Below are 24,931 nucleotides of genomic sequence, written 5' to 3'. Positions count from 1 at the left end.
TTCGGTGGAGGGATGAGTGTCAGAGGGCATTTCAGTGTCTCAAAGGCCATCTGACCTCGCCTCCTGCCCTTGGTCACCCTAATATGTATATGTTTTTACTCACAAAGTATCATAAGGGTGAGTTTAACAATGCACCTGATGCTCTAACGCAGGCCACATTTCCGGCCTCCCTGGCATTATATTCACCTTCCCTGGCATGTGACAAGAAATTTGTTCCTTTTCCCCTGACCGATGAGGATATCTGGAAAGCTCAAAGGAACGATCCAGAAGTCCAGAAAAGTATATGAGGCACTGCTTACGGATGACTCATTGTAGGTAACCTATCTGTAGCAGTCCCATCGTGTAAGACTTGCTATCTTTTTTTGTTTTGGGCTAAATTTCAAAATCCTCTGGGCAGACTGACTCCTTAATGAGTGGAAGCAGCTTGGGGCATTCCCCTCCCAGTCAATCACGGTGTGACGATGGCCCTTTGTTAAGGCTAAAGAGAGGTGGGGAATGGCATCCAGGTTGGACTCACTCTCACTCTGAATCTGCCCATGACACACTGCAGACTGCAGACTTCAGTTTTTCACATTTTATTTCATTGGGGACTTGAGACTTGACATTTCAGTTTGATTATCCTCTGAAATGCATTTTTTGATTATCCCCTGAAGAGGTGTTTGTTTATTATACACGTAGTTGACATTTGGCATTCCCTGTAGATATACATATTTTTGTTTATTTTTATGTAGATTGGGGCTGGTTTGTAAGCATTTTACTGCCAGTACCGCCACAACATCACCAGTGTTTCACAAACCATGCCACAAATGGAAGAACTAAGCTTTTTAAAAGTGCCAATTGTTTTTAAAGCAAAAAGTATTTAAAAAAGATTACTACTATAACTACTAAAACCCCTGAAAGTACTATTCTTGTACCATATTGAAAATTACTTTCAATTGTTGATGAGTACTGTGCTGCAAATAGTCTACCATATGACAGAGCATATATTGCATAATTGCTCTCCTTAGTTTTGGACTGATTCTCTGGTCAACCAAATAAATTATTCGTCAGAAAGGAAGTGACAGGATTCAGGATAATGATGAAAGTTATCGTCTTTATTGTAAATAGCCCCCAACATGGTTCATATTTTATGAACTCTGTTGAAAGGCCTCAAGGATGATGACGGCTACTCAGCAGAATCAGACTAAAAAAAAGAGATGAAAATCTATTATTATTATTTGGGTATCATTTAAGATGTGATATTGATTCACACTGTCATCAGTGAAAGTTCACAGCATCAAATCATTTTAAAAACAAACCTTTCCAACGTCACGGCTCTTGGCTCTCAGCTTGTTGACCTGGGACTCAGCGATGTCAGCGCGCTCCTGAGCTTCCTCAAGCTCATGCTGAACCTTCCTGAGCCTGGACATGTGGGTGTTGGCCTGCTCCTCCTGTGAAGTGTTTGGAGGAATGTTGGCGTAGTTACTAGACAGTTAATAGTAGTGTTATTATTAAATCAGCTGTCATTGATGTGCCACGTTATGTATTTGACTTACAGCATCCTCAGCCTGTCTCTTGTAAGACTTGACTTTAAGCTGCAGCTTATCAACCAGATCCTGAAGTCTGTGCACATTCTTCTTGTCCTCCTCAGTCTGTACAGATACAAGATTATACAGTATGTGAAGAAGAATAGAGAATGAATTAGAGGTTAGGGGAGTTTTTCAGTACGGCTTACCTGGTATGTCAGCTCCTTCACTCTCCTCTCATATTTGCGGACACCTTTAATAGCATCAGCTCCACGTCTCTGTTCGGATTCAACTTCAGCTTCTAGCTCACGTACCTGTAATGTGATGATAAATAATATATCAGTCTTCCACGCAGAGATTTTAGTTGAAGTAATAAAAAGTATAATAAAAGCGATGTGCCTCCAAATTTTTATATACAGTTCATACCCTGGACTCCAGTTTCTGGAGCTGCTTCTTGCCACCCTTCATGGCAAGGTTCTCAGCCTCATCCAGACGGTGCTGGAGGTCCTTGACTGTGACTTCCAGGTTCTTCTTCATCCTCTCCAGGTGAGCACTGGTGTCCTGCTCCTTCTTCAGCTCCTCAGCCATCATGGCAGCCTGAAATGATAAATAGTGTCTAATTCCAGTTTGTTCCGAAAAAAATCACAACTTATTGAACATGTACAAGCAGACCAGTTCTTGAAGGTGTTAACTCACATCAGTAATAGCCTTCTTGGCTTTCTCTTCAGCATTTCTTGCTTCCTGAACAGCATCATCCACTTCACCTTGAACCTGGACGAGGTCAGACTCCAGCTTCTTCTTGGTGTTCATAAGACTGGTGTTCTGAATATTGACCAAGAATAGACAGTGTTTATTGGTATGTGTCTCACATCTTTGATTAGATACAATTCTTTTGAATTAACAAAAACACACCTGAGAGTGAAGCAGTCCGACACGCTCACTAGCATCAACCAACTCCTGCTCAGCCACTTTGCGTCCTCTCTCTGTCTGCTCCAGAGCTACTCTCAGCTCCTCGATCTCAGCCACCATCAGGCCATTTCTGCGCTCCACCATGGCAACCTGCTCCTTCATGTCTTCCTGTCCTCTGAGAGCCTCATCAAGGTGCAGTTGGGCATCCTGACAGCAAAAGAAAAAGTGCAAAACATTGAACCTTCTGCACTCTTTTTGTCATTGCTTTTAATATTAAATAATATTCCAAACATCACCTTGAGTTGTCCCTGGACATTCCTCAGTTGTTTCTGGGACTCAGCAGCCATCCTGTTGGCATGGCTCAGCTGAATCTCCATTTCATTCAGGTCTCCCTCCATCTTCTTCTTGACTCTCAGGGCATCATTCCTGCTTCTGACCTCAGCATCAAGAGTGGTCTGCATGGAGTCAATCACCCTCTGGCTGTTCCTCTTGATCTGCTCCATCTCCTCATCCTTCTCTGCCAGCTTCCTGTCAACCTCACCTTTGATCTGGTTGAGCTCAAGCTGAACACGGAGAATTTTGGCCTCCTCATGCTCCAGTGTGCCCTTGGTGTAATTTCAATAATTATGAAAGTTAATACCTCATACAAGATATCCTTCAAAAGTATTATCATATCTGATGTGATGTGACATGAGCTAAAATGCTATCAGACTCCTTTTCCAACAGCCTTTTTCATTAAATGTATCAATTAATTGTTTATACATATTAGCACATCAGCATTGTTTTTAGGGGCATATCCACGTGCGAAACCAGACTAATTTTAAAGATCTGTGGGAGATCTGTGGGGGGAAAAACAATCATGTAACATTCAACATCTTTTATCATCGTCATGATACAAGTTTGATTGGCCCAACCTTAGAACTGACTGACTATAGGATGTTTTTAATGACTCCCTGTCATCTTCTGATGTTGCTGTACCTCAGCTTCCTCCAGTGCTGACTGAATTTCAGACTTCTCAGTCTCTACAGTCTTCTTGGATTTCTCCAGTTCATGGATAGTCTTTCCAGTCTCACCAATCTGTTCAGTCAGGTCTGAGATCTCCTCTGTAGAGCAACCAAAGTCAAATATAGTTAGAACTATACATGCAGATTACATCTGGAAATATGTGTCAGTGCTTTTACGACCAAATATTGCTCATAGACTACACTACTAGAGGTCAAAGAAGAACCCTTACAATGACTATGATCGTTACATTAAATACAGTAAGATTGGCATACGCTGCAGGTTCTTGTTCTCTCTCTTCATGGTCTCCAGGTGATCCAGAGCCTCCTCATAAGAGTTCTTCATCTTGAACAGTTCAGTGCTGAGAGAACGAGCCTCCTTCTGAGCTCCCTCCAGCTCTGCCTGGCCCTCCTCATACTTCTGTTTCCATTCTGCAAGTACCTAGAATTGTATTGATGAATAAAAAGTTATATTTTTAATTTGAATAAATCTGGTTTTGTTTTCTTTCTAATCTTCATGTACCTTGTCAAAGTTCCTCTGCTTCTTGTCAAGGTTGGCAGCCAGAGCATTGGCTCTCTCCACATCAATCATGAGGTCCTCCACCTCACCATGCAGCCTCTGCTTGGTCTTCTCCAAAGAGGCGCACTTGGAGTTCACAGCCTCAATGGATTCCTCAGCATCCTGCAAGCGCTGGGCAAGCTTTTTCCTGTAGCGAAGAGGAATTATTTGTGCTTAAGTGAACAAAGATAGTAAAATGGATTTATCTTTGAAAAAGTAGAAAGGATTATATACTTGGACTCCTCTAGCTCCTCGGTGCGCTGGATAGCATCAGTCTCATATTTGGTTCTCCACTGAGCCACCTCACTGTTGGCCTTGGACATTCCTCTCTGCAGCTCAGCTTTGGCCTCCTGCTCCTCCTCATACTGCTCTCTGAGCAGATCACAGTCATGGCGGGCTGACTGAACTGCATGGGCCAGGGCATTCTTGGCCTGTTGAACATGACAAAACATTAGTATCATACCTATGAAGTGGAAAAAGAAATAGTAAATAAGTACTTTTTTTGAGTTTAATCAACTTTTTTTTAAAGTTTATTCAAAATGTAATTCGTGAAAGGTTCACTTAGCAGTAATAGCAGTATGCCTGGATGTTGTTGCTGTGGGAATAGATTCAGCTTTGATCTTTTAAATCTTATTACAGTATTATGGTACATATTTTGAATGACTACATTTGAAAAAGAGAATATACCCCCTGTAAAAATCTAATAACTGGGCATGTAAACTTGTTTACCTTGACTTCCTCCTCAACATGTCTCTTAAGCTCCTCAATCTGCTGAGTGAAGGCCTGTTTTCCTCTGGTCAGCTGGGAAACAAGAGCTTCCTTCTCCTCAAGCTGCCGGGAATACTCACCTGAATGACAATGTATAAATGAATTTGTGAAAATGATGAACCCACCCACAGAGTACATTTACTTACAAGTGGCTAGATGACTCACCATTCTCTGTCTGCAGTCTTGCCTTTTGTCCATTAACGTCGTTCAGCTGGCGAACATTCTCATCATTTTTGGCTTTGAGCTCACTCAACTGGTCCTCAAGAGTTCTGCACATTTTTTCCAAGTTACCCTATCAAAAATAAATGTCCTATTCTTGAAAACTTTTAAGCAATACAGGATGTTATCCTAACTTAATTACCATATTCATCTGAAAAGAAGTATATGTTAGTATCTTTAAACCTAAGGACTGAGAGATAAATCCTTTGCTTATAAACAAACGACTCACCTTAGATTTAGCAACAGCCTCCATGTTGCTGGAGAGGTCATCAATCTCCATCTTGTACTCGCTCTTCTCCTTCTCCAGCTTCTGCTTGACACGCTGGAGGTTGTCGATCTGCTCTCCCAGCTCTGCAACACTGTCTGCCTGCTTCTTGCGGAGAGCTGATGCGGTAGCTTCGTGCTGCAGGGTTGACTCTTCAAGATCACGGCGCAGCTTCTGGAACTCAGCTTCACGCTTCTTGTTCATCTCAATCTGAGCAGCTGTTGCTCCACCAGCCTCCTCGAGCCTCTCACTGATCTCCTCAAGCTCCCTGGAGAGGTCAGCCCTCTGCTTCTCAACCTTAGCCCGAGCAGCCCTCTCAGCCTCAATCTCTTCCTCCAGCTCCTCAATACGAGCCTACATTTGATGAAAGAAGGTTTATTGACTTGAATATAATTTGTTATTTTTTATTTACTGAGTCTGATTCGCATGCATATAACAGTGTATGTATTGTATGTTGGATATGTCACCTGGAGCTCCTTGATCTTCTTCTGAAGCTGAGCACCGAGAGACTGTTCATCCTCAATCTTGCTGAGGAGTTGGCTGGTTTCAAATTCTTTCCTTGATGAGGATACAAAGAAGGCTTTCACTGTCACAGTTTGTACTGTTGTTGGAGTGTAATGTTTGAGATGCTGAAAAGAGGATTAATAACCTAAATCAAAAACCTTACTTTTTGATTTTCTCATCAGATTGCTGTTTGTCATTCTCCAGATCCATTATGGATTCCTGGGCTAGTTTCAGATCTCCCTCAAGCTTCCTCTTGGCTCTCTCAAGGTCCATGCGGAGCTTCTTCTCTTGCTCCAGTGATCCCTCCAGCTATCACATGGCAGTTAATAATAAGTGATTTGAGGTATTCAAATGACAGTGTGTCAATACAAGCAGTATATATTCTTTTGAATTTGTATCATGGAATATCAATTAAAACACAAGCTACTTGACAATAGAAAGATACAATTGAAACAATTGTTTTCTTACATCGTCCACTTGCTGTTCCAGCTTTGTCTTGGCTTTGGTCAGAGTGTTGACTTTGTCTTCCTCTGCTTGGAGGTCATCAAGTGTTTGCTGGTGGCTCTCTTGGAGGGCTTTCTTCTCCTTTGTTAACTTGGCAATAGACTCATCTTGAGATGCCATCTCCTCTGTCAGGTTTTTCACCTAAAATGATGTGAAAGGTGGATTATTTCCATCACATTATATTCATATTGTCTGTGTTTAAATGAATGTGGGTTTAAAATAATTCAAACCTTGTTTTCTGTGGCATGTTTCTCCTTTTCCACTTTAGCCAAAGTGAGCTCCAAGTCATCAATGTCTTTCTTCAGCTCAGAGCATTCGTCCTCCAGCTTCCTCTTCTTGGCGGTCAGTTCAGCATTGATTTCCTCTTCATCCTCCAGTCTCTCAGTTGTCTCTTTGAGTTTGGCCTCAAGTTGGATCTTGCTCTTAATGAGCCCTTCACATCTTTCCTCAGCATCAGAGAGGTTGTCGACTTCCTATTGTACATAATGAACATACAATAAGTTTCAAAGTTTGAAAAGATTGATATATTCTCTGGTATTAGAAGTCAGTAAAGGTATTTGGCCTCTTCTTATCTCACCTAGACATCTGAATAAATTTAAGCAACATGGTACAATTAGTGAAGCGTATATGTAATAGAATTATGTAACCTGGGTCATAAATACCTGTGCAGTGATCTTGTGTCTCTCGCAAGATTTTCATGAGCCAATCAGAGCAGCCCTAAGGCTGCATACGGCAGTAGTAGCAGCAGCAGCAGGTAGAGTCAGATGGTGTGAGAGAGCAAGCATGTGGGCAGCGGCGTGTATCTGTGGCGTGAAGCCGACAGACAGAGCTTGACGTGTCCGCGGCCACCGATCTGGGTTGAGTGACTGTATGCCTTGAGTGAACAGCGGAATTGGCCAGGTTTTCCTGAGACATTTATGGCGAGCTAGCGACCAGAAGGATCCAGAAGCAATGTGTCTGCCTGAGTGGTGGGACACCAATGATAGCACTGTGTGCTCTTCTCCATTCATCCCTCACACACTCAATCACCAGCCCAATCCCCTTTTCTCCCCCCGACTTGGACAATTCATACCCACACATCTCACACAGACTCTCTCACTCTTTTGGGGTGGACAAGATCAGACTATTGGGACTGGGGCAGCAATTTGTTGCATTGTTTTTGATGCTGAATGTGGTTTACTATTTGTGTGTGTGACTTATTTGATGCAATTGGATTCATTGAAGTATGTTCTCTGATAACATTTCTTTTCTTTTTTTTTATTAGAGGTGCAGACATAGTCTACGCAAACTATCAACTCAAAGCTTGTGGCCAACTGTATATTCTGTAAATAATCTATTGCTTATCACTGTGTACAATACACCTTCTTTAGCAAACTCCATTGTCTGTGGTTTTCATTCTTATTCTGGGCCTCAGAATAATTTAGTCCTCCCGTGCCTTTCACTTCTGACTAGCCTAAACATTCTTTTCACCTTGGCACTTGCTACAATTACACTTCCTGGTTTTCCTACTTACTGAAGCCACTTGGAGTTGCAGGTCATTCTTCTCCTGCAGCAGGGAAACCATCTTCTCCTCCAGTTCCTTCTTCTTGGCCAGGGCAGTAGCCAGGTCTGTTTTCATCTTATCATAGTTCTCCTTCATCTGCTGCAGCTCCTTCTCAGTCTCAGCACTCTTCAGGAGAGGCTTGATCTTGAAGTAGAGATTCATCCATGGCCAGTTCTTCACATTCATGAATGAACGGATATTGTACTGGATTGAGAAGATAGATTCTCTGGAAAATGAGATTGATGTAGAAAGTGTCATTTCTTCTGAAACATTATTTTGGAGAACTTCTAAGTCTAACAATTGAAAAAATATATATCAACTACATAATTGGACAGTACAGTTTAGTGTACAGTAAAATAATCCTACCTCCTCTCCCACATCTTAACAAACTCCTTCCTCATGACATATCCTCTGCAGAGACCCTGAGTCATTGTCACCAGCTCAGCCAGTTTCTCATCTCTCATCTCCTCTAGCTGACCCAGCAGACCAGCTTTGAAGAACACCTATATTGTCAAATTAGGGGCAAATTAGTATTCAGTGCATATGGGTATAACAGGACAACCACACAAGTAAATCTGTAGTACTGTCTTTGAGGATGAACCTTTGTGTGTCCAAACTTGTACTGAGTGTGGTCCACATCAATAGAGCCCAGCAGCTTCTCTGAAGCTTTCTTGTTGTCAATGAACTGTCCCTCAGGGATGACACTGGCATTCAATACTTTGTATCTACAACAGAAAATGATGTTGTTCCTTTTATCTTCCTCCCACTTTTTCTTGGTGTTTATCATCCTAATACCTCTACTGAAATCAACTTGGCTTGCTTATAATGAAAACTGCAGTCACCTCTGCTTGAAGTCACCGTAGAGGATTCTGCTGGGGAAGCCCTTTCTGCAGATTCTGATGCCCTCCAGCACACCATTACACCTCAGCTGGTGGATGACCAAGAAGTTCTCCATAAGACCTGCACATTGCAAACTCATTGTATCAAAACATTTCTTTACCATACCATGTCACACACATTGCACAAATCTGGGTTATGCGCTTCTTACCTGGGGTCTTTGTTTCATTGGGAATTAGACAGCGGACAAAATGAGGGTGAGTGCTCCTCAAGTTGGTCATCAGCTTGCCCAAGTTCTCCTGTGGATGAGCATCACAAAATAATAGCTCATCATTATTTTAAGATGAGATTGTTAATTGTTGTCCAACAATATGAAAGAATACATACCCTGAAAAGAGCAGACACAGTCTGGAAGGAACCGCCCTTCTTCTTGCCACCCTTCTTGCCACCACCACCAGCAGCCTCTATTTTGCAAAACATGACATTTTATTAATGGTACCGAATAATAATAATAATAATAATAATAATAATAATAATAATAGTACACTGCAGTAAGTGGTTTAAGTTTTCTTCTGTGTTGAATGTGTATTTTTCAATTTCAATTTCAACCAGCTGCACAATATTGATTTGTATTACTGGTACTGGATTACACAGCAGTAACTGTTATAACTTTTTGTCTCTGGAATGTGGATTTAACTTTTTAAAATTTACCTAAATTAATATTTTACCACAGAGAAGTTACCTGTTTCTTACTCGGCCAAACTCAATTGAAACAGACACACCGTTTTTTACCTATCACTACAAAGTCATTGCACTGCCTGTAACTTTCCAAACTCCACTTTTCAGTAAGCAGCCAGTAGCTATGAAAAGAGATGGCAACAATGCTCACTATCTTCAACAGTAGAAAATAGGAGGTTAAAACATCTGTACTGGGTACACAGAGTTTCTGATAACTCAGCTCACTTTTTTTTCTTACCATCAGCTCCAGGCATGGCTACATACAACAAGGCCAGCAGTTTATTTGAAGATTTCTGGTAAAGCTGAACAACTGAGTCGTTCAGGGGGTCCTTGTTCTTGTCCAGCCAGCCAGTGATATTGTACTCCACTGTACCAGCATAGTGAACCAGGGCGAAGTGAGCTTCAGCCTTGCCCTTTCCAGGCTTTGGCTTCTCAAAGGCCTTGGTCTTGCCAAGATGCTGATCATGCAGCTTGTTCTTGAAAGTTGTGTCAGAGGCCTTGGGGAACATGCACTCCTCTTCAAGGATGGAGAAGATGCCCATTGGCTGAGAAGAATTTACATTTCATGGTAAGAAAAAAATTTACCTGAGGAAGCAAACATTTGCACTTGAATCAAGAAATCTATCTGATTCAACAAAGTGATATGTTACCTTCTCGATAAGCTCAATGCAGGCAGCCAAGTCCATACCGAAGTCAATGAACTCCCATTGAATGCCCTCTTTCTTGTACTCTTCTTGCTCCAGGACAAACATGGTGTGGTTGAAGAACTGTTGCAGTTTCTCATTGGTGAAGTTGATGCAGAGTTGCTCCAAGCTGTTGAACTGTAGTTATAGAAAAACATTTAATTTCATGCCAAAATAAATTTGAACCTCTGAATTTTTCAGAAAGGTTGATTTTCCAAAACTTACATCAAAGATCTCAAATCCAGCGATATCCAACACTCCAATGAAGAACTGTCTTGCCTTCTTTGTGTCCAGCATCTCATTGATACGGACGACCATCCACAAGAACATTTTCTCATAGATGGATTTGCACAGAGCGCTGACAGAATTGTTGACCTAAATATAAGGATTTAGGTGTGGATTTATTAGTGTGGTATTTCTATTTGGAAATGTAAATATTTCCCTTTCCAAACACCAAACTTCTGTTTTATTACCTGTGGGACGGTCTGACCTTTGGTCACCATCTCATTCCCGACCTTGACTCTTGGGTAGCACAGAGCTTTCAGCATATCAGCTGAGTTCAGGCCCAGGAGGTAGGCGATTTTATCAGCCTCTGATGGAGAGAAAAACAAGAAGTTATAAATACACATTATCTTAATACCATAGTGTTGTATTTTATGCACCGGAGAGCTTGCATAATAAGGGTGTATTATTTTAGAAATTACCCTCATTGCCATCTGGTTCAGCCTGCTCCTCACGCTGCTTCTGCTTGAATTTCATGTTGCCATGATGCATCACAGCTCCAGTCAGCTTGTAGATGCCCAATTTCTCCTCAGCACTGAAGCCCAAGATGTCAATAGCAGTCTGCAATTTATGCACAGAAAATAATTTTAGAAAATCTATTATTCTTACATTTATCTGCTGATAATCTACACATTACTATCAACTTACATCTGTTGCAATGAACTCCTCCACATCATCGATGCTTTTCACAGTGATTTCACCCTGACTGATCATGTGGTAGTCATAGGGGTTGGTGGTGATTAGAAGGGCCTCTGGAAGAAAGTAGAGGAAATGCATGAGTGGGGGCACTCTTATTTTTTCTCTTATTTTTTGTTCATTTTGTTATAACATACCCAAGAGCTCAGGCTTGTGGCCAGTCATCAGCTGATAGAAGATATGGTAGCTCCTCTCAGCAGACAATTGGAAGGTGACGCGGGACTTTTCCAGCAGATCTAATATTCAAAGATCAGGGTCGGATTACAGCAGTATATTGCATGTATGACAAGTGTCTCTTAAACATTTTCCCAAACTAGCATCACGGTGTAAATGCAAAATTGGTGAGCAAAATGTTGAAAATGACTCACATGTTTCAATATCAGCTGAGGCCAGTTTGCCAGTGGTTCCAAAGTGAATTCTAATGAATTTACCCTGAACATAACAGATTGAAGTTAGGAGGATTCTTGATATGCAGCTCAAATGACTTCTGTTTATTTTTTCCCCTTTCAACACTTACAAAACGAGAGGAGTTGTCATTCCTCACAGTCTTAGCATTACCATAAGCTTCCAGCAAAGGGTTGGCTGCAATGATTTGATCTTCCAGCGAACCCTACAAAAAGATATAAAAACACATGATGTTGATTAAGGGTGTTCAACATTTTCCAGGCCAATGACCCATTTGCTGGTAGAGAGTAAGAGCAGGGACTCCCATCTACATACATTATATAGAATTATGTTGAATATTAAACTAGGCCTACAATAATGTGTAAGATAGCTTGAAGTTTTCCATTTTTTTCATTTAAGACAAGCATTTTTACTTGTATTTTGCCAGATGATTGCTCTGATTTCTTGCCACCCCCAACCACTGCAATTGTTGCAAAGTACTGGATGACACGCTTGGTGTTGACAGTCTTTCCGGCACCGGATTCTCCACTGGGGAAAGAGAGAGATATCTTGAGTCATACATACCTACCTACCTACCCACAGTATGTCACTGTCCTGTAATGTTATTCAGTTATTTGTAAATTACTCACGTGATAAGGATAGACTGGTTCTCACGATCTGAAAAGAACAAATACTTGAATGTCTCATGAAATACCATATATGACCCACAGTCACATTTCAGGTCACATCTGCTGTGTCTTATTTTCTATGTCAAGTGAAGGTAAATTCATATGCCCTCATCTAAAAACACAATATCTTACCAGTGAGCATGAACTGATAGGCATTATCAGAGATGGAGAAGATGTGGGGTGGAGCCTCCACTCTCTTCTTGCCTCTGTATGCCCCAACAACCTGAGCATCGTACACAGGAAGCCACTTGTAGGGATTCACGACGACACAGAACAAGCCGGAATATGTCTGGAAAGAGAAGACAGTTCACTCTAAACTTCATTGCTTCTATGTTTGACATTTATATCATCATTTAAATCCGAACTTCATTTAGAGTTGTGGCTGAGAATGTAGAATGTAGAGAAAAGTTACCACCACTCGTAAAAGTTGAATTTTTATTTGTATGTTCATCTTCATGCTGATTTAAGTGTTAAGTTAAACACTAACATAGATCATCCATGATGCAAAACGCTCTTTGAGGTTGTACAACACGCAAGGCTCATTGAGGTGGGTCATCATGGCCATGTCCTCAATTTTGTCATACTTGGGAGGATTCATGGGATGGATGTCATCCTCTTTTACAGTGATCGTCTGAATAGGAAAAAAACAAAAAACAAAAAAACAGTTTAAATAATATTTTATGGGATAGACTTCATCCTATTTCACTGTTCAAAATAAGTTTTAAGTAAAGCATCAATCTACCTTTCCTGTAAGTGTCTCAACAGTGGCTTTGCCACCCTCTCTTTTGGTGAGTTTACCCTTAAGGTACATTTCCTGCGGTTCGGCCACGAAGTATGCTGTTTTGGCATCAAATGGAATATTTTGAGCCTCAATCCTCTCCCTCTCGGGCTTGCGGAGGTATATGGCCGCAGGCCCATACTGCTGCATCTCTGCGTCTGTGCTCATGGTGGCACTTTATTGAGAACTGAAACGAAGAGAAAGAGTTTAAATTACTTTGAATATAATTTATTGTCATGTATCTGAATATTATGGAGCTTTGTAGACATGTCTTACCTCAGTTTATCCCAACTGAGTGGCACAGATCTGTTGCTGTGTAACGATGCTATTAAAGAAAGATTGAGATAATAATTGGAAAGGACACAAAACTAAATTATTTTCCACAGTCTAGTACTCACAACAGTAAACAGCAATCACTACATGAATTTTAACTTATTTTAACTAACTTTAATGGTGCCACAAGTTTTTATTACTGCATTGTAGCTGCATTGTAATTGTCACTTGTATTCTATTCCACTTTGTTTTTTTTATTTAATTCCATCTTGTTTTTAAAACTTCCTTTTTATTGTATCTTAATTTATTTTATTGTGTCATGTCAGTCAATGTTTTTTTAATGTGTAAAGCACTTTGACTTGCCTCTGTTCAGTGTGCTGTGTAAAAAAGCTGCCATGCCTTGCCTTTACAATTACTTCAGTTATAAGATTATCTAGACCACTAAAGACCATTTCCATAGCCTCTTCTGTGATTACAATGTATTTTGATCAAATAACAGATTCACTGTAAAGCTTTTCTTCATAAATTATCAAGAGGAGTTCCAAAATGACTTTTTGCCCCTTTGCGTTAAGATAGAGCAAAAATCTTTGATAATTATTATTATCACTGTAAGTTTAGAAGACATGTAAAAACATGTTAACAAAGTCAGGACATTTATGTAATTTTAAGTAAAAGCAAATTACGTGAGCATAACCACACAAAAAGCACTAACCTGTGATGTTCTGTCAGTTCTCAGAGGAGCCTGAAGCTGCTGCTGCTTTTATAGAGACTGGAACTGCCTGGTCAGCAGCAGTCTGCCTCTTGATTTGGTCAAGCATCCCTGTCGTGGTTAGACCTATCTTGTGACAGTGACGGTTTTGTAAGTCTTTCTTGTTTTTAAGATATAAAATTGCTTAATTGTCAAAATAGCAAATCACAAGAAAACTAGAAAACTTAAACATGTTAGATTAATCAAGCAAGCTAGGATCAGAATTTTAGTACATTTAGTAAAACTAACACTGAAAAGAAAATATGCAAATACAAGTGTTTCAAATTGCATTATTGCCTGAAGCATTTTACATGTTGTACATCATACACTGTATAATACACATTAAGATCGAAACATATCTTAGTTGACAACTACACATTTAAATCTATTAATGGAGTGTGCCTTGCCTTTTCCCTTTTTGCCATTAGTAAGATGAACTTAAATGTCATTTGTATTGAGTGTCAGAGCTTGTCCACATTTCAGATCTTTAAAATGTAGTAAAATTAAATATCATTGGTAAGTATCACCAATATAAGTAAAATAACACATGGTAACTTGAAGTCCCTCACATACCGTATATACATTTTGAAGAAAATGTCATGTAATATTAGTAATATCATGCAACATGTTTAAAAGACACACATTGGACTTGATTTCTGCTCATAAAGTGTAAGTGTGATGGTAATGTCCAAAGTATGTCCCAAAATAGATGCCGTGCAATGCACACACATGTTTTTGGACCACTTTGCTCCAATAAATAATTTACTTAAATTTAGATTCTGACTTAACTAGAGAAGGATTTCACCATTTTATAATGAGAGGTCTCTACGGACCGTCTCCACTTACCCTTGCAATTAGACATGCTCATAGCCAGGAATGGAACTTAATTTTGGAGAAGCATTCAAGTGGTGCTGGTATATGGTTGCAGGACATTGGCCCATCTCATATTCCTCTAATAAAACTGGATGTAAGGCCCTTTCCATAAAGTTCAAGTGGTATTACACCTTGCCTTAAAAGGACAAGAACATTTGCCAACAGGGCTGAGATAAGACCTATATTAAGTCCCACTCAGATATCAAAGATCTTTATCCCTGTGCTACATTTGATTCTAAGGATATTGTTGCTGTTATGGAAACTCAGTGTCCTTGAAAAACTATGTGTCTGTGGTTTTGAAACATTGCTGGCATTGGTTCCAAAATAAATAAACCTATATAATCTAAACAATCAGCAGCTAAACAAATGCCTTTCAGAAGTACTTACATTAATTTATACATAAATAGTTTTCGCATTAAAAAATAGTGTTTATAACATTTTAACCTTTCAAAACGGACTTTACAGCCCTGGTAACATTTGGAAACTCACCATAGTATTTAGGCTACCTTACATTTCTGCATCTCATTTACTCACACAGCTCTAATTATCTGTATCTAGCAGTCATAAACTTGTCAAGATTTTCTGCAGTACACTTTCACTGTTCACACTTGCTTTACACAGTTTAATGGGAAAATAATAAAATGATGACTCATAGTGTAGACAAACATTTTAGCCTTGCAGTAAAACAATAGTCTAAATTTGCTAAAAGGTGGCTTCATTATAACATTTTGTGGAAAAAAAAGCTACCCCCTAATAAGAGTTTTTAAAAAGTCGTGGTCGAAAAGATTGTTTACAAGTACAACACGCACATGTTGTAGGCCTGTTCATCCTAGCTGTCACTTGAGCCATAATGACTTTCTGTTCAGCTCTGCACTGTGCACACTTCAGCTGACTAACATTTCTCATTAAGTGTTGACAGGAACATCAAAGTGTGTCCGCCCTGTGGTTCGGATCCGCTCCAAATTCAAGTGGGTTCTCTCTGGGACCATGCTCGACCCTGCCCTTCCGCTAAATTTAATGAAAATCAGGCCAGTGATTTTTTTGTTTTGTGTTTTTTTGTTGCAATTCTGCAACATAACACACCGAACAGAAAGCCCAACCCCTTGGCGAAACACGGAGCATAAGTTCATGAGACTTTTTTTTTTTTCAGTGAACTTTATTGAAAGAGGTTGTACATACAAACAAATGTAGATATAACAGCAGACAGGTGCTCCAATATATGTGTAACATCAAAAATAAATAAATAATAAATAAGTCACAATAAACTAAGGTTATTATTAGTAATGCCAGTAAACTTAAAAAGTAGGGAGGATAATAAATTTAAAAAAAATAAATAAATAAAATGACAGGAAAAGGAAAAAAAAAGTTCATGTGCGCGTAATGTGACGTAGCCGGAAGTACTACTGAAGGACTACACGCTTTGAGTTATCTGCAAGCCAGTGTTAGCTACAGTTAGCATTACTTTGTATCGCTAACGGCCAATCTCTCTTGGAAGAAATGCCTTCGCTAAATGGAAAACCCGATGTTATGTTTGTAAGCTGCACACGTTCATTTAATTGTTGTCTAACAGCCTTTGTTGTCAACGAGTGTTGGCTAGCTAACTTTAACTGGAGTGCTAACGTTAGCTCGGGCTGTAGCAGTCTTGAAGATAGCTTGTTGCTACGAATGACAGATTTGTTGTCAGACATGCTCGATTCCTAAATTGTTGTTGAATTATTGAAGTTCCGAGTTCACAGCATCTCTTCTTCGTTCGATCACCGTTATTTTCCTAATGATTAATTTACGATCGACGGATGAAAAAATGTCAACGTTATTGTGACGTTATGCTGTCTCGCTAATGTTAGCTTTAGCAAACGCAACTCTTTCAAAAGTTATCACAGTTGTACTTGAAATGTTATGTGCTGTGATTTCTGGCTTTCTTAGGAGGACGATGATCTGCCTTATGAGGAGGAGATTATCAGGAACCCGTATTCAGTCAAGTGCTGGATGCGTTACATCGAATTCAAGCAGAATGGACAAAAATCCACCCTCAACATGATTTATGAGCGGGCTCTGAAAGAGCTGCCTGGCAGGTAATTTAACATACACGGAAACGTTATAAAGAAAGCGTCGACCTTGTAATTAAAATCCACATCTTATTGCAACCACATCTGAACATGCAAGGATATTTTAGCTTTGAAATTGAGATTGAACGCTTAACTAGGATTGTTGTTGTTGTTGTTGTTGAAAGATTGGATAAGTACCTTGACTTTCATTTAGGTGATAGGATCAAGATGACCAAGTGAACTTTAAGATTTTGTACAACTACTATTGCTTACGATCTAACCCTGTTTTGACAGCTATAAACTGTGGTACAATTATCTGAGAGAGAGGCGGAAACAAGTCAAAGGGAAATGTATCACTGAACCAGGCTATGAAGAGGTCAATAATTGCCATGAAAGGGCATTGGTGTTCATGCATAAGGTAATACTTCTTATTGAACTCCATATTAAACCACTTGACAATACAAAAGAATATTACATTGTCATCTGGAAGTTATGCTTGACACTGATCAAATGTTTTTCCTTTCACTAGATGCCTAGAATATGGCTTGATTACTGCCAGTTCCTTGTGTCTCAATGCAAGATAACAAGAAGTCGGCAAACATTTGACCGCGCACTCAGAGCTCTTCCAGTTACTCAGCACCCGAGGGTCTGGCCTCTGTATCTCCGCTTTGTCCGTAACCTGCCTCTGCCTGAGACAGCCATCCGAGTGTACCGCAGGTACCTCAAGGTGAGAGTATAGTACACAAACTAGTTGCATACAGCAGCTTTCAGTTGTATTTGTGCACCTTTAAGGGCAACTTATTGAAAATGGATGTGATGTGGATTCTCTGCCAAGTCAAAGGCTGCTAGATTTGCTGTTTTCATCTTAAGGATACTTCTCCAAGTCACTCTGGATGACTGGTGAATCTTTTGGATTATGACAAAGGAGGCTTTATTAGCACTATATATATCATCTCATCTCATCTAATGATGTATATATTATATACTATATTGAGCACTTATGTTGATTAGGAGGCCAAACACATTTCCTTAAAAATCATATACAAAATTATATATATATAAAAAGGATTACTATTTATATGTGAAATGGGAGGCTGTCAAGAGATAATGACCTTGATATGTAAGTGAACATTTTTTTTACATGAATGTTAATGCCCTAAATATGTGCTTTCTGCTCTTTGTACCATTTAGCTTTCTCCAGAGAATGCTGAGGAATACATTGACTACTTGCGGTCTGTTGGCCGCTTGGATGAAGCAGCTGTGCGACTAGCAGCTATTGTCAATGATGAAAGCTTTGTGTCCAAAGAGGGCAAATCTAACTATCAAGTAAGAATTTCTTCTCACCCCAAGCAGCTCTAAATATGCATGTTTTTTTTAAGCTGACCATGGAAATGGATAAATGTTCTTTCTTTGTTTATTTGTTGGACAGCTGTGGCATGAGCTATGCGACCTGATCTCTCAGAACCCTGATAAGGTGACCTCTCTGAATGTAGGAGCCATCATCCGAGGAGGCCTCACTCGCTTCACAGACCAACTTGGAAAGCTCTGGTGCTCTTTAGCTGACTATTATATCAGGAGTGGCCACTTTGAGAAGGTGGGTTTCTTCTGAATAACTTTCATTTCTCTACACATCATAGCACTTAAACTGGCAATAGATTTTTGGTAGTTAATAGTTGTTTGGCTTTAACTCATCATTATGAAGTAAATGTTGATTGCACAATTTAATGGTTATGAAATAATGACACCATTGGCCTTTAGATTGGTTCCCTATAAACCTTGCTTTCGTCTGCCACCAAGCACGAAATCACTTGGGAAAATGAAGGCTGACTGTCGGGCATCGTTACTGTCTGCTTTCACATCTCTATTATAGACTAAATGAATGAACAATCTCTTCTTGTCCTGTGTTGTTGATACTGAGGATAAAGGAAAGCAATCCGGTTGTCTTTCCTACAGCATTGCCAACAATACACATGGAAAATCTATGAGTTGGAAAGTTGTCTGTTTCCATTTTAACACATTTTTTCCCTCTAGCTTTGTATCAAGCTAGTTGGCTCATTTGCATAGACTTAACTCTGGATTGACTGACTGACTGTGACTATTGGTGTTTCTTTTCTTTCTCAGGCCCGTGATGTATATGAAGAGGCCATCCTTACAGTGGTAACAGTAAGGGATTTCACACAAGTGTTTGATAGCTATGCCCAGTTTGAAGAGAGCATGATCGCAGCGAAGATGGAGACCACTGCTGAGATGGGGCAGGATGAAGAGGGTGTGTTTGGATTCATTGATATTGGCAACAGTCTTTGTGTTTACTATTCTTTTCATGCATACCTTACTCTTTGTCCCTCTTCTCTAAGATGACATCGACCTGGAGCTTAGACTGGCCCGCTTTGAGCAGCTGATAGCCCGGCGCCCCCTCCTGTTGAACAGTGTGCTGCTGCGGCAGAATCCTCATAATGTCCATGAGTGGCACAAGCGGGTAAAACTGTATGAGGGCAATCCACGGCAGGTGAGTTTTTGGAACAATGCACACACAATGAATAGTAGTATCAAATTTAACAAACTCTCAATCTTGTGCAATCCTCTTCAGATCATCAACACCTACACTGAGGCCGTACAGACTGTGGATCCAATGAAGGCAACAGGGAAGCCTCACTCTCTCTGGGTTTCATTTGCTAAATTCTATGAGGAAAATGAGCAGCTGGATGATGTAAGCTTCTGGATACTCGGAGCAAATCAGGACAAATGCTTTTTCTTTTCTTGATATGTTTTAAGTTGACTGTCTATCTCTCAGGCCAGGACAATTTTTGAGAAGGCTACCAAGGTGAACTACAAGCAGGTGGATGACCTTGCTGCAGTGTGGTGTGAATATGGAGAGATGGAGCTCCGGCACGAGAATTATGAACAGGCACTGCGCATACTGAGGGTGAGACATTTGTATCTTCTCTGCAGTCATGATTACTGGTGCAGTCAGTAGAAAAGTAGTACCATTTACACTAGATATTGAGTAACATCTAGTGGCTGGACTGAGAAACTACAACAACATGTGATCCAGTGCTATTTTAAAACATATTCACTATCAAGATTAAGCTGATCATTTTTTAAACTTACCACCTGGGAACTAAAACAGTCAGACATTGCACAGATTTTAACTTTTGTTTGGGGTAAACTAAACCAAATGCATAGTGCACACAGGGTCGTTTAGGGCACTTGAATATTAGAGTATTGAAAGCAAAATAAATTTAGGACAGCTCTGCCTGTTAGATTGTGAAATCTAACCTACAGAGAAACAGCAATATTTGTCCCTGCTCATGACTTATGGCAATTTTAAGGAAAATAGTTGAATATTACTGATTGCACCTTTTAAATAATAGACCACTTTGTATTTGAATGCTTTGTGCACATAGTTGTAAGTCTTACTTTTAAAAAAATAAATATTTTGATATAGAAAGCTACAGCCATCCCATCCAAGAAAGCTGAGTACTTTGACGCATCTGAGCCGGTCCAAAACAGAGTCTACAAATCCTTGAAGGTCTGGTCTATGCTGGCAGACTTGGAGGAGAGCCTTGGCACTTTCCAGGTATGTTCTCTACATGTCTTTGTATATATTACTACATGTGAGCCACAACAATGAAATAGGTATACATCACATGGCAGGAAAATGCTTAGTTCTTGGTATTGGTCTTAGAATGCTGATCCACTGTGTGCTTTAGTCTGTCATCAAAATCAGACCTTTCATTTGTCTCTGAGTTGTATATGTTTAGTGTAATTATTCCTCCATTTTCCTTTTATGTGTCCTTAGTCTACAAAAGCAGTGTATGACCGCATTATTGACCTCCGCATCGCCACGCCACAGATCATCATCAATTATGCCATGTTCCTTGAAGAGCACAACTACTTTGAGGAAAGCTTCAAAGTAAGAACATGCAACTTATTAACTAGACCAACATTTAATTTCAATATGTATTCTTGCCTTTGTTAACATACCACACATTTAACCAATTCTTCTATGTGTTTTTCAATACCTTTTCAGGCATATGAGCGTGGTATCGCTCTCTTCAGGTGGCCAAATGTTTATGACATCTGGAACACTTACCTCACCAAATTCATTGATCGTTATGGGGGGAAGAAGCTGGAGAGAGCTAGAGATTTATTTGAGCAAGCCCTGGATGGCTGCCCTGCCAAGTTTGCCAAGAGTATGTAGCTTTGTTAGAATTGCATTGACAACTTGTATACTGTATATTCCACATTCCACATCTACCTTTTCTTCATGACGTGTACTGAAGCCGAATGTATTACTGTGCCTTCCTTTCCAGCAATTTACCTTTTGTATGCCAAATTGGAAGAAGGATATGGATTGGCACGACATGCCATGGCTGTCTATGAAAGAGCAACCCAGGCAGTAGAAAGTGAGGAGAGGCATCACATGTTCAACATCTACATCAAGAGAGCAGCTGAAATTTATGGAGTCACATACACCAGAGCAATCTACCAGAAAGCTATTGAGGTACATGGTAAAAGCATTGACGAATATGACATGTCATACTGAAGCATCTTTTCTGTTGAATTAATTAGATTTTTAGGTTGTTCATGTACATCTTCAATACTGAAGATAATCATCATCAATGTTAATGATAACTAATGTCTAATGAACATACCTGTGGTGGCTTTAACAATGTATTTTGTCGTGGAAAATCTTCAAACCATTGCTTTGATTAATCAGTACTTCCAGTACTCTGTAATAGTACTGCAGCTACATGCTGTACACCCAAGAATAGGAGACAAACTTTGTGTGTGTATGTCATTTCATAGATTCACACATGTCCTGTAGGAAAAATAACAATTCTTTAATACTTTCATGCTTTCAAATTATTATCTGTGGGTTATAACTCAAATCCTTCTGTTAATTCTGAAATTACAAGGTTTGCTGTCAAGTGGTGCTATAAAGTTATCTAGTGTTACTTTTTTATTAATTTGCAGGATTTTCCTCAGTGTCATAAAATTAGGCTAGCCTGATTTGATTTGTTCTTATGCCTGAAAGCTTAGGATACAATAGATAAAGCTTTTAAATAACAAACATTTTTCTCCTTTGTTCGTTTCAAATTACAATAACTAAAATCTAAATTGTACCTTTGTACTCATACAGGTCCTTCCTGATGAGCATTCGAGGGACATGTGCCTGCGATTTGCTGACATGGAGAGTAAACTGGGTGAAATTGATCGAGCCAGAGCAATCTACTCCTACTGTTCCCAGATCTGTGATCCCAGGGTGAGATAAACCAGCTCCTGCCATTGCCTGTTTCTGAATTAAATATAACATTTCAATCAGTGATGTGCATGTCATAACTCCTCTTGATATATTTATGAACTTGATCTTCCAGGTGACTGCAAATTTCTGGCAGACCTGGAAAGAATTTGAGATCCGCCATGGAAATGAAGACACTATTAGAGAAATGCTGAGGATCAAACGCAGTGTCCAGGCCACGTACAACACCCAGGTCAACTTTATGTCCTCGCAGATGCTGAAGGCCACAACAAGCTCCACAGGCACTGGTAAGAATGCTTGCAGCAACTCCTTAGCAGCTGACAAGGTCATCCTGGGCTTGTACCATTATCTGTCAGGGCTATACAGGACATGGGGGGATGTTAATATTTAATAACAATATAATTACATTAATATGGTAGCCATGCTATCTATTGACCCAAATCCTAAAGTTAGACCCCAGAAATGCCCAAGTATCAATGTACTAATGTATTAGGGCTAAGGTTTTCTGTGTGTGTCCAACCATTTTATTACGGCTTGTATCCAGTGTCAGATCTTGCTCCAGGCCAAATGGGAATTGATGACATGAAGATGTTGGAGCAGAAAGCTCAGCAGCTTGCTGCAGAGGCCGAGCAGGACAAACCCAAGCTCAAAGAGAAGATCCTCTTCGTCAGGTATGTCTTTTGTCTCTTTTATACTCCAGTGAAAGGTATCTGTGAAAAAGCAGTGGTGGAAGAAGTATAGAGATTCTTTGCTTTAATAAAAGTAAAATACTAATAAAATACCACACTGAAAACACTCAACCACAAGTAAAAGTTCTGCATTTATAACCTTAATTAAAAGTAAGTAAAGGTATGTAACTATTAAAAACCAAATGTACTTGCGTTTGAAAAGTAAAGTACTCATTTTGAATTTAAATCTTTTACTGGTAAGTTTTTGGATTTATATTACCTCTGCATTGTGAATGCTGCATTTTACTTCCGAAGATGGTTAGGTTGACCTCATTTCAACTTCTGTATATCCTGTTGGGTAGTTTAATCTACGACAATGGATCATTTGATTGTAGGGTCCTTGTCCTGTGAGAACCATGTATCTCTAGAAAGTCTACTTTCTACTACTTAAAATGTTCATCTTTTATAAAATTGGACTTAATGCTCCAAAGAATATGTTGGCACATAAGTCTTATTCTCTGCATCTGTGCAGGAGTGACACATCTCGCAGTGAGTTGGCTGAGCTTTCCAAACAAGCCAATCCTGATGAGATTGACATTGATGATGACGAGGATGAAGATGATGAAGACCAGGGACCGGATGGTGAGTGATCAAGCCTCAACGTAAAACCGAAACATTTGGTGTCTGTTTAAACATTAATGTAGACATGTTTTATTCATGATCATGCATCTGCTAATTGTCTTCTCCTTTTGGCCTTTACAGAGGTGCAGCTTGAGCAGAAGAGCGTCCCCACAGCCGTCTTTGGAGGGCTTAAAGATGACTGAAAGAGACGTTCTTCTGATTTCTCTTGTATACGTTGAATAGGCTCCTTTTTACATTTGTGTAAATGCTCAGTTGCATTCACTTTATTTTTATAGACTGTGACATGAGTGAAAAACAGACACAAGTATTTTCCTGGTGGATTTTTTGGTACACAAAGCAAAAATATGAGCCTGTATTCGTTTTGGCCATGTGGTGTCAGTCTTTCTCAAGTATGAAACTCCAGATAATTGAACAATTGAGCAGCCTGCTGTTATGAAATACTCATATGTGGCCCCATTGTAACTGTAACTGAAGTCTAATGCAGTTTAATTTTGTTTCTAAATAACATTTTGTTAATGTGTTAACAGTAAAAACACTGTTACCAAACACCAACCAAATGCAGAGGCATTTCTTTGACAGGAAGCCCTGCCCTAGAAAACACAGGGGAGGAGCATAGTTTCTTCAACAGGGAGCATTCATTTAGAGCTGAGCATTCAAGCCTCACATTGTTGGCTTGGGAATCACCAGTAGGTGGGAGTCTTGCAAAACCCAATGTTTCTAAAAGATTTCATAACTTGTATATGTCCTTATCCAAATATTAAAAATGGTGTTGTAGTTGTATCTGTATCATGGTTCAAATACACTTGAGGAACAGTTTGCACTCGAGCAACAGCTTAAATGTCTGGTTGAATAATATGAGGGCTATGAAAAGAAATGTAAACAACTTATTATTCAGTAGCAGTAAATGCTTACTTGGAAGGTTTTCTAATTCCTGTATGTTGTTTTTTTTTTTTGTTACAGTTGCAGGTGTTAACATGGCTCACTAACAATTTTTGAGGCAGATAATGTAAATGTCTGTTTCAGTCAGCATTGTTGAGGGCCTTCTTATCCCCCAGTGCAGTCTGAAATTGTTTGGTATGCAGCAAGACATTTGAAATGTTTCCTATTTCCACACTGCTTATGTGTGCAGTGTTTGTGAATTATGTCCCAGCAACTCTGTCTGTGACAAGCTAGTCACTTCAGATCTCTGAAAGTTTCCTTATATTTTCTTGTAATAAAAATGAATTTATACCAGTTAAATGCAGTGTCTTGCAGAACTCTGGTTTATTCAGACATCACCTGACACATTTAAATTGCACTCCAGTAATGTATGTGGAAGCTGTGTATCTTGGGGGAATTCATTTAAGACAGAATGTGATTAAGTATTAAATGGAAAAGGCCTCATGCTTGTAATCATACCCACCCTGTTTTAAGAGTTAAATTGTCAGAACTGGAAAAAGTACTGACTAGGAAGAAATTGTTTCTTTCATAATTAGATTAAAATAGCTGAGAGGTAATCGTCTTACAAAGTTACTGCGGTGGGGCACTTGGAGTGCTCTTGTAACTTTGAGCAGCA

At 39.6% G+C, this 24,931-nt stretch overlaps 2 protein-coding genes across 2 annotated transcripts; one reads left to right on the top strand and one right to left on the bottom strand.

Annotated features, from left to right (window-relative positions):
- Positions 1 to 1,165: 1,165 nt before the first annotated feature.
- On the bottom strand, positions 1,166 to 13,088 carry LOC141018928 (myosin heavy chain, fast skeletal muscle-like). Its single transcript, XM_073493680.1, has 39 exons — positions 12,829 to 13,088; positions 12,574 to 12,717; positions 12,219 to 12,375; positions 12,048 to 12,075; positions 11,832 to 11,946; positions 11,531 to 11,623; positions 11,382 to 11,445; positions 11,151 to 11,249; positions 10,966 to 11,069; positions 10,740 to 10,878; positions 10,509 to 10,627; positions 10,261 to 10,410; positions 10,003 to 10,173; positions 9,591 to 9,897; positions 9,002 to 9,078; positions 8,826 to 8,913; positions 8,620 to 8,737; positions 8,379 to 8,502; positions 8,144 to 8,280; positions 7,748 to 8,003; positions 6,465 to 6,707; positions 6,199 to 6,375; positions 5,894 to 6,039; positions 5,694 to 5,784; positions 5,191 to 5,580; positions 4,908 to 5,034; positions 4,704 to 4,822; positions 4,209 to 4,405; positions 3,939 to 4,122; positions 3,692 to 3,857; positions 3,393 to 3,517; positions 2,711 to 3,019; positions 2,418 to 2,621; positions 2,202 to 2,327; positions 1,932 to 2,102; positions 1,715 to 1,819; positions 1,536 to 1,631; positions 1,299 to 1,430; positions 1,166 to 1,183 (listed from the first exon to the last, which is right to left on the bottom strand). The coding sequence occupies exons 1-39, from the start codon at positions 13,030 to 13,032 to the stop codon at positions 1,166 to 1,168; spliced, it is 5,820 nt and encodes a 1,939-aa protein (XP_073349781.1). The 5' UTR covers positions 13,033 to 13,088.
- A 3,066-nt stretch (positions 13,089 to 16,154) lies between these two features.
- Positions 16,155 to 24,615, top strand: xab2 (XPA binding protein 2). The gene is made up of 19 exons (XM_073494871.1): positions 16,155 to 16,291; positions 16,682 to 16,830; positions 17,098 to 17,221; positions 17,333 to 17,530; positions 17,995 to 18,129; positions 18,233 to 18,397; positions 18,925 to 19,069; positions 19,158 to 19,309; positions 19,391 to 19,510; positions 19,595 to 19,726; positions 20,249 to 20,380; positions 20,603 to 20,716; positions 20,834 to 20,996; positions 21,117 to 21,307; positions 21,947 to 22,069; positions 22,182 to 22,353; positions 22,611 to 22,737; positions 23,267 to 23,376; positions 23,497 to 24,615. Exons 1-19 carry the CDS (start codon positions 16,256 to 16,258, stop codon positions 23,556 to 23,558), a joined length of 2,550 nt encoding a protein of 849 aa, XP_073350972.1. The 5' UTR covers positions 16,155 to 16,255; the 3' UTR covers positions 23,559 to 24,615.
- Positions 24,616 to 24,931: the final 316 nt, after the last annotated feature.

The sequence above is a fragment of the Pagrus major genome, chromosome 23 (assembly GCF_040436345.1).
Source record: "Pagrus major chromosome 23, Pma_NU_1.0".
NCBI lineage: Eukaryota > Metazoa > Chordata > Actinopteri > Spariformes > Sparidae > Pagrus > Pagrus major.
The sequence above is the reverse complement of the archived record's forward strand: the minus strand, read 5'-3'. Positions and strand labels throughout refer to the sequence as shown.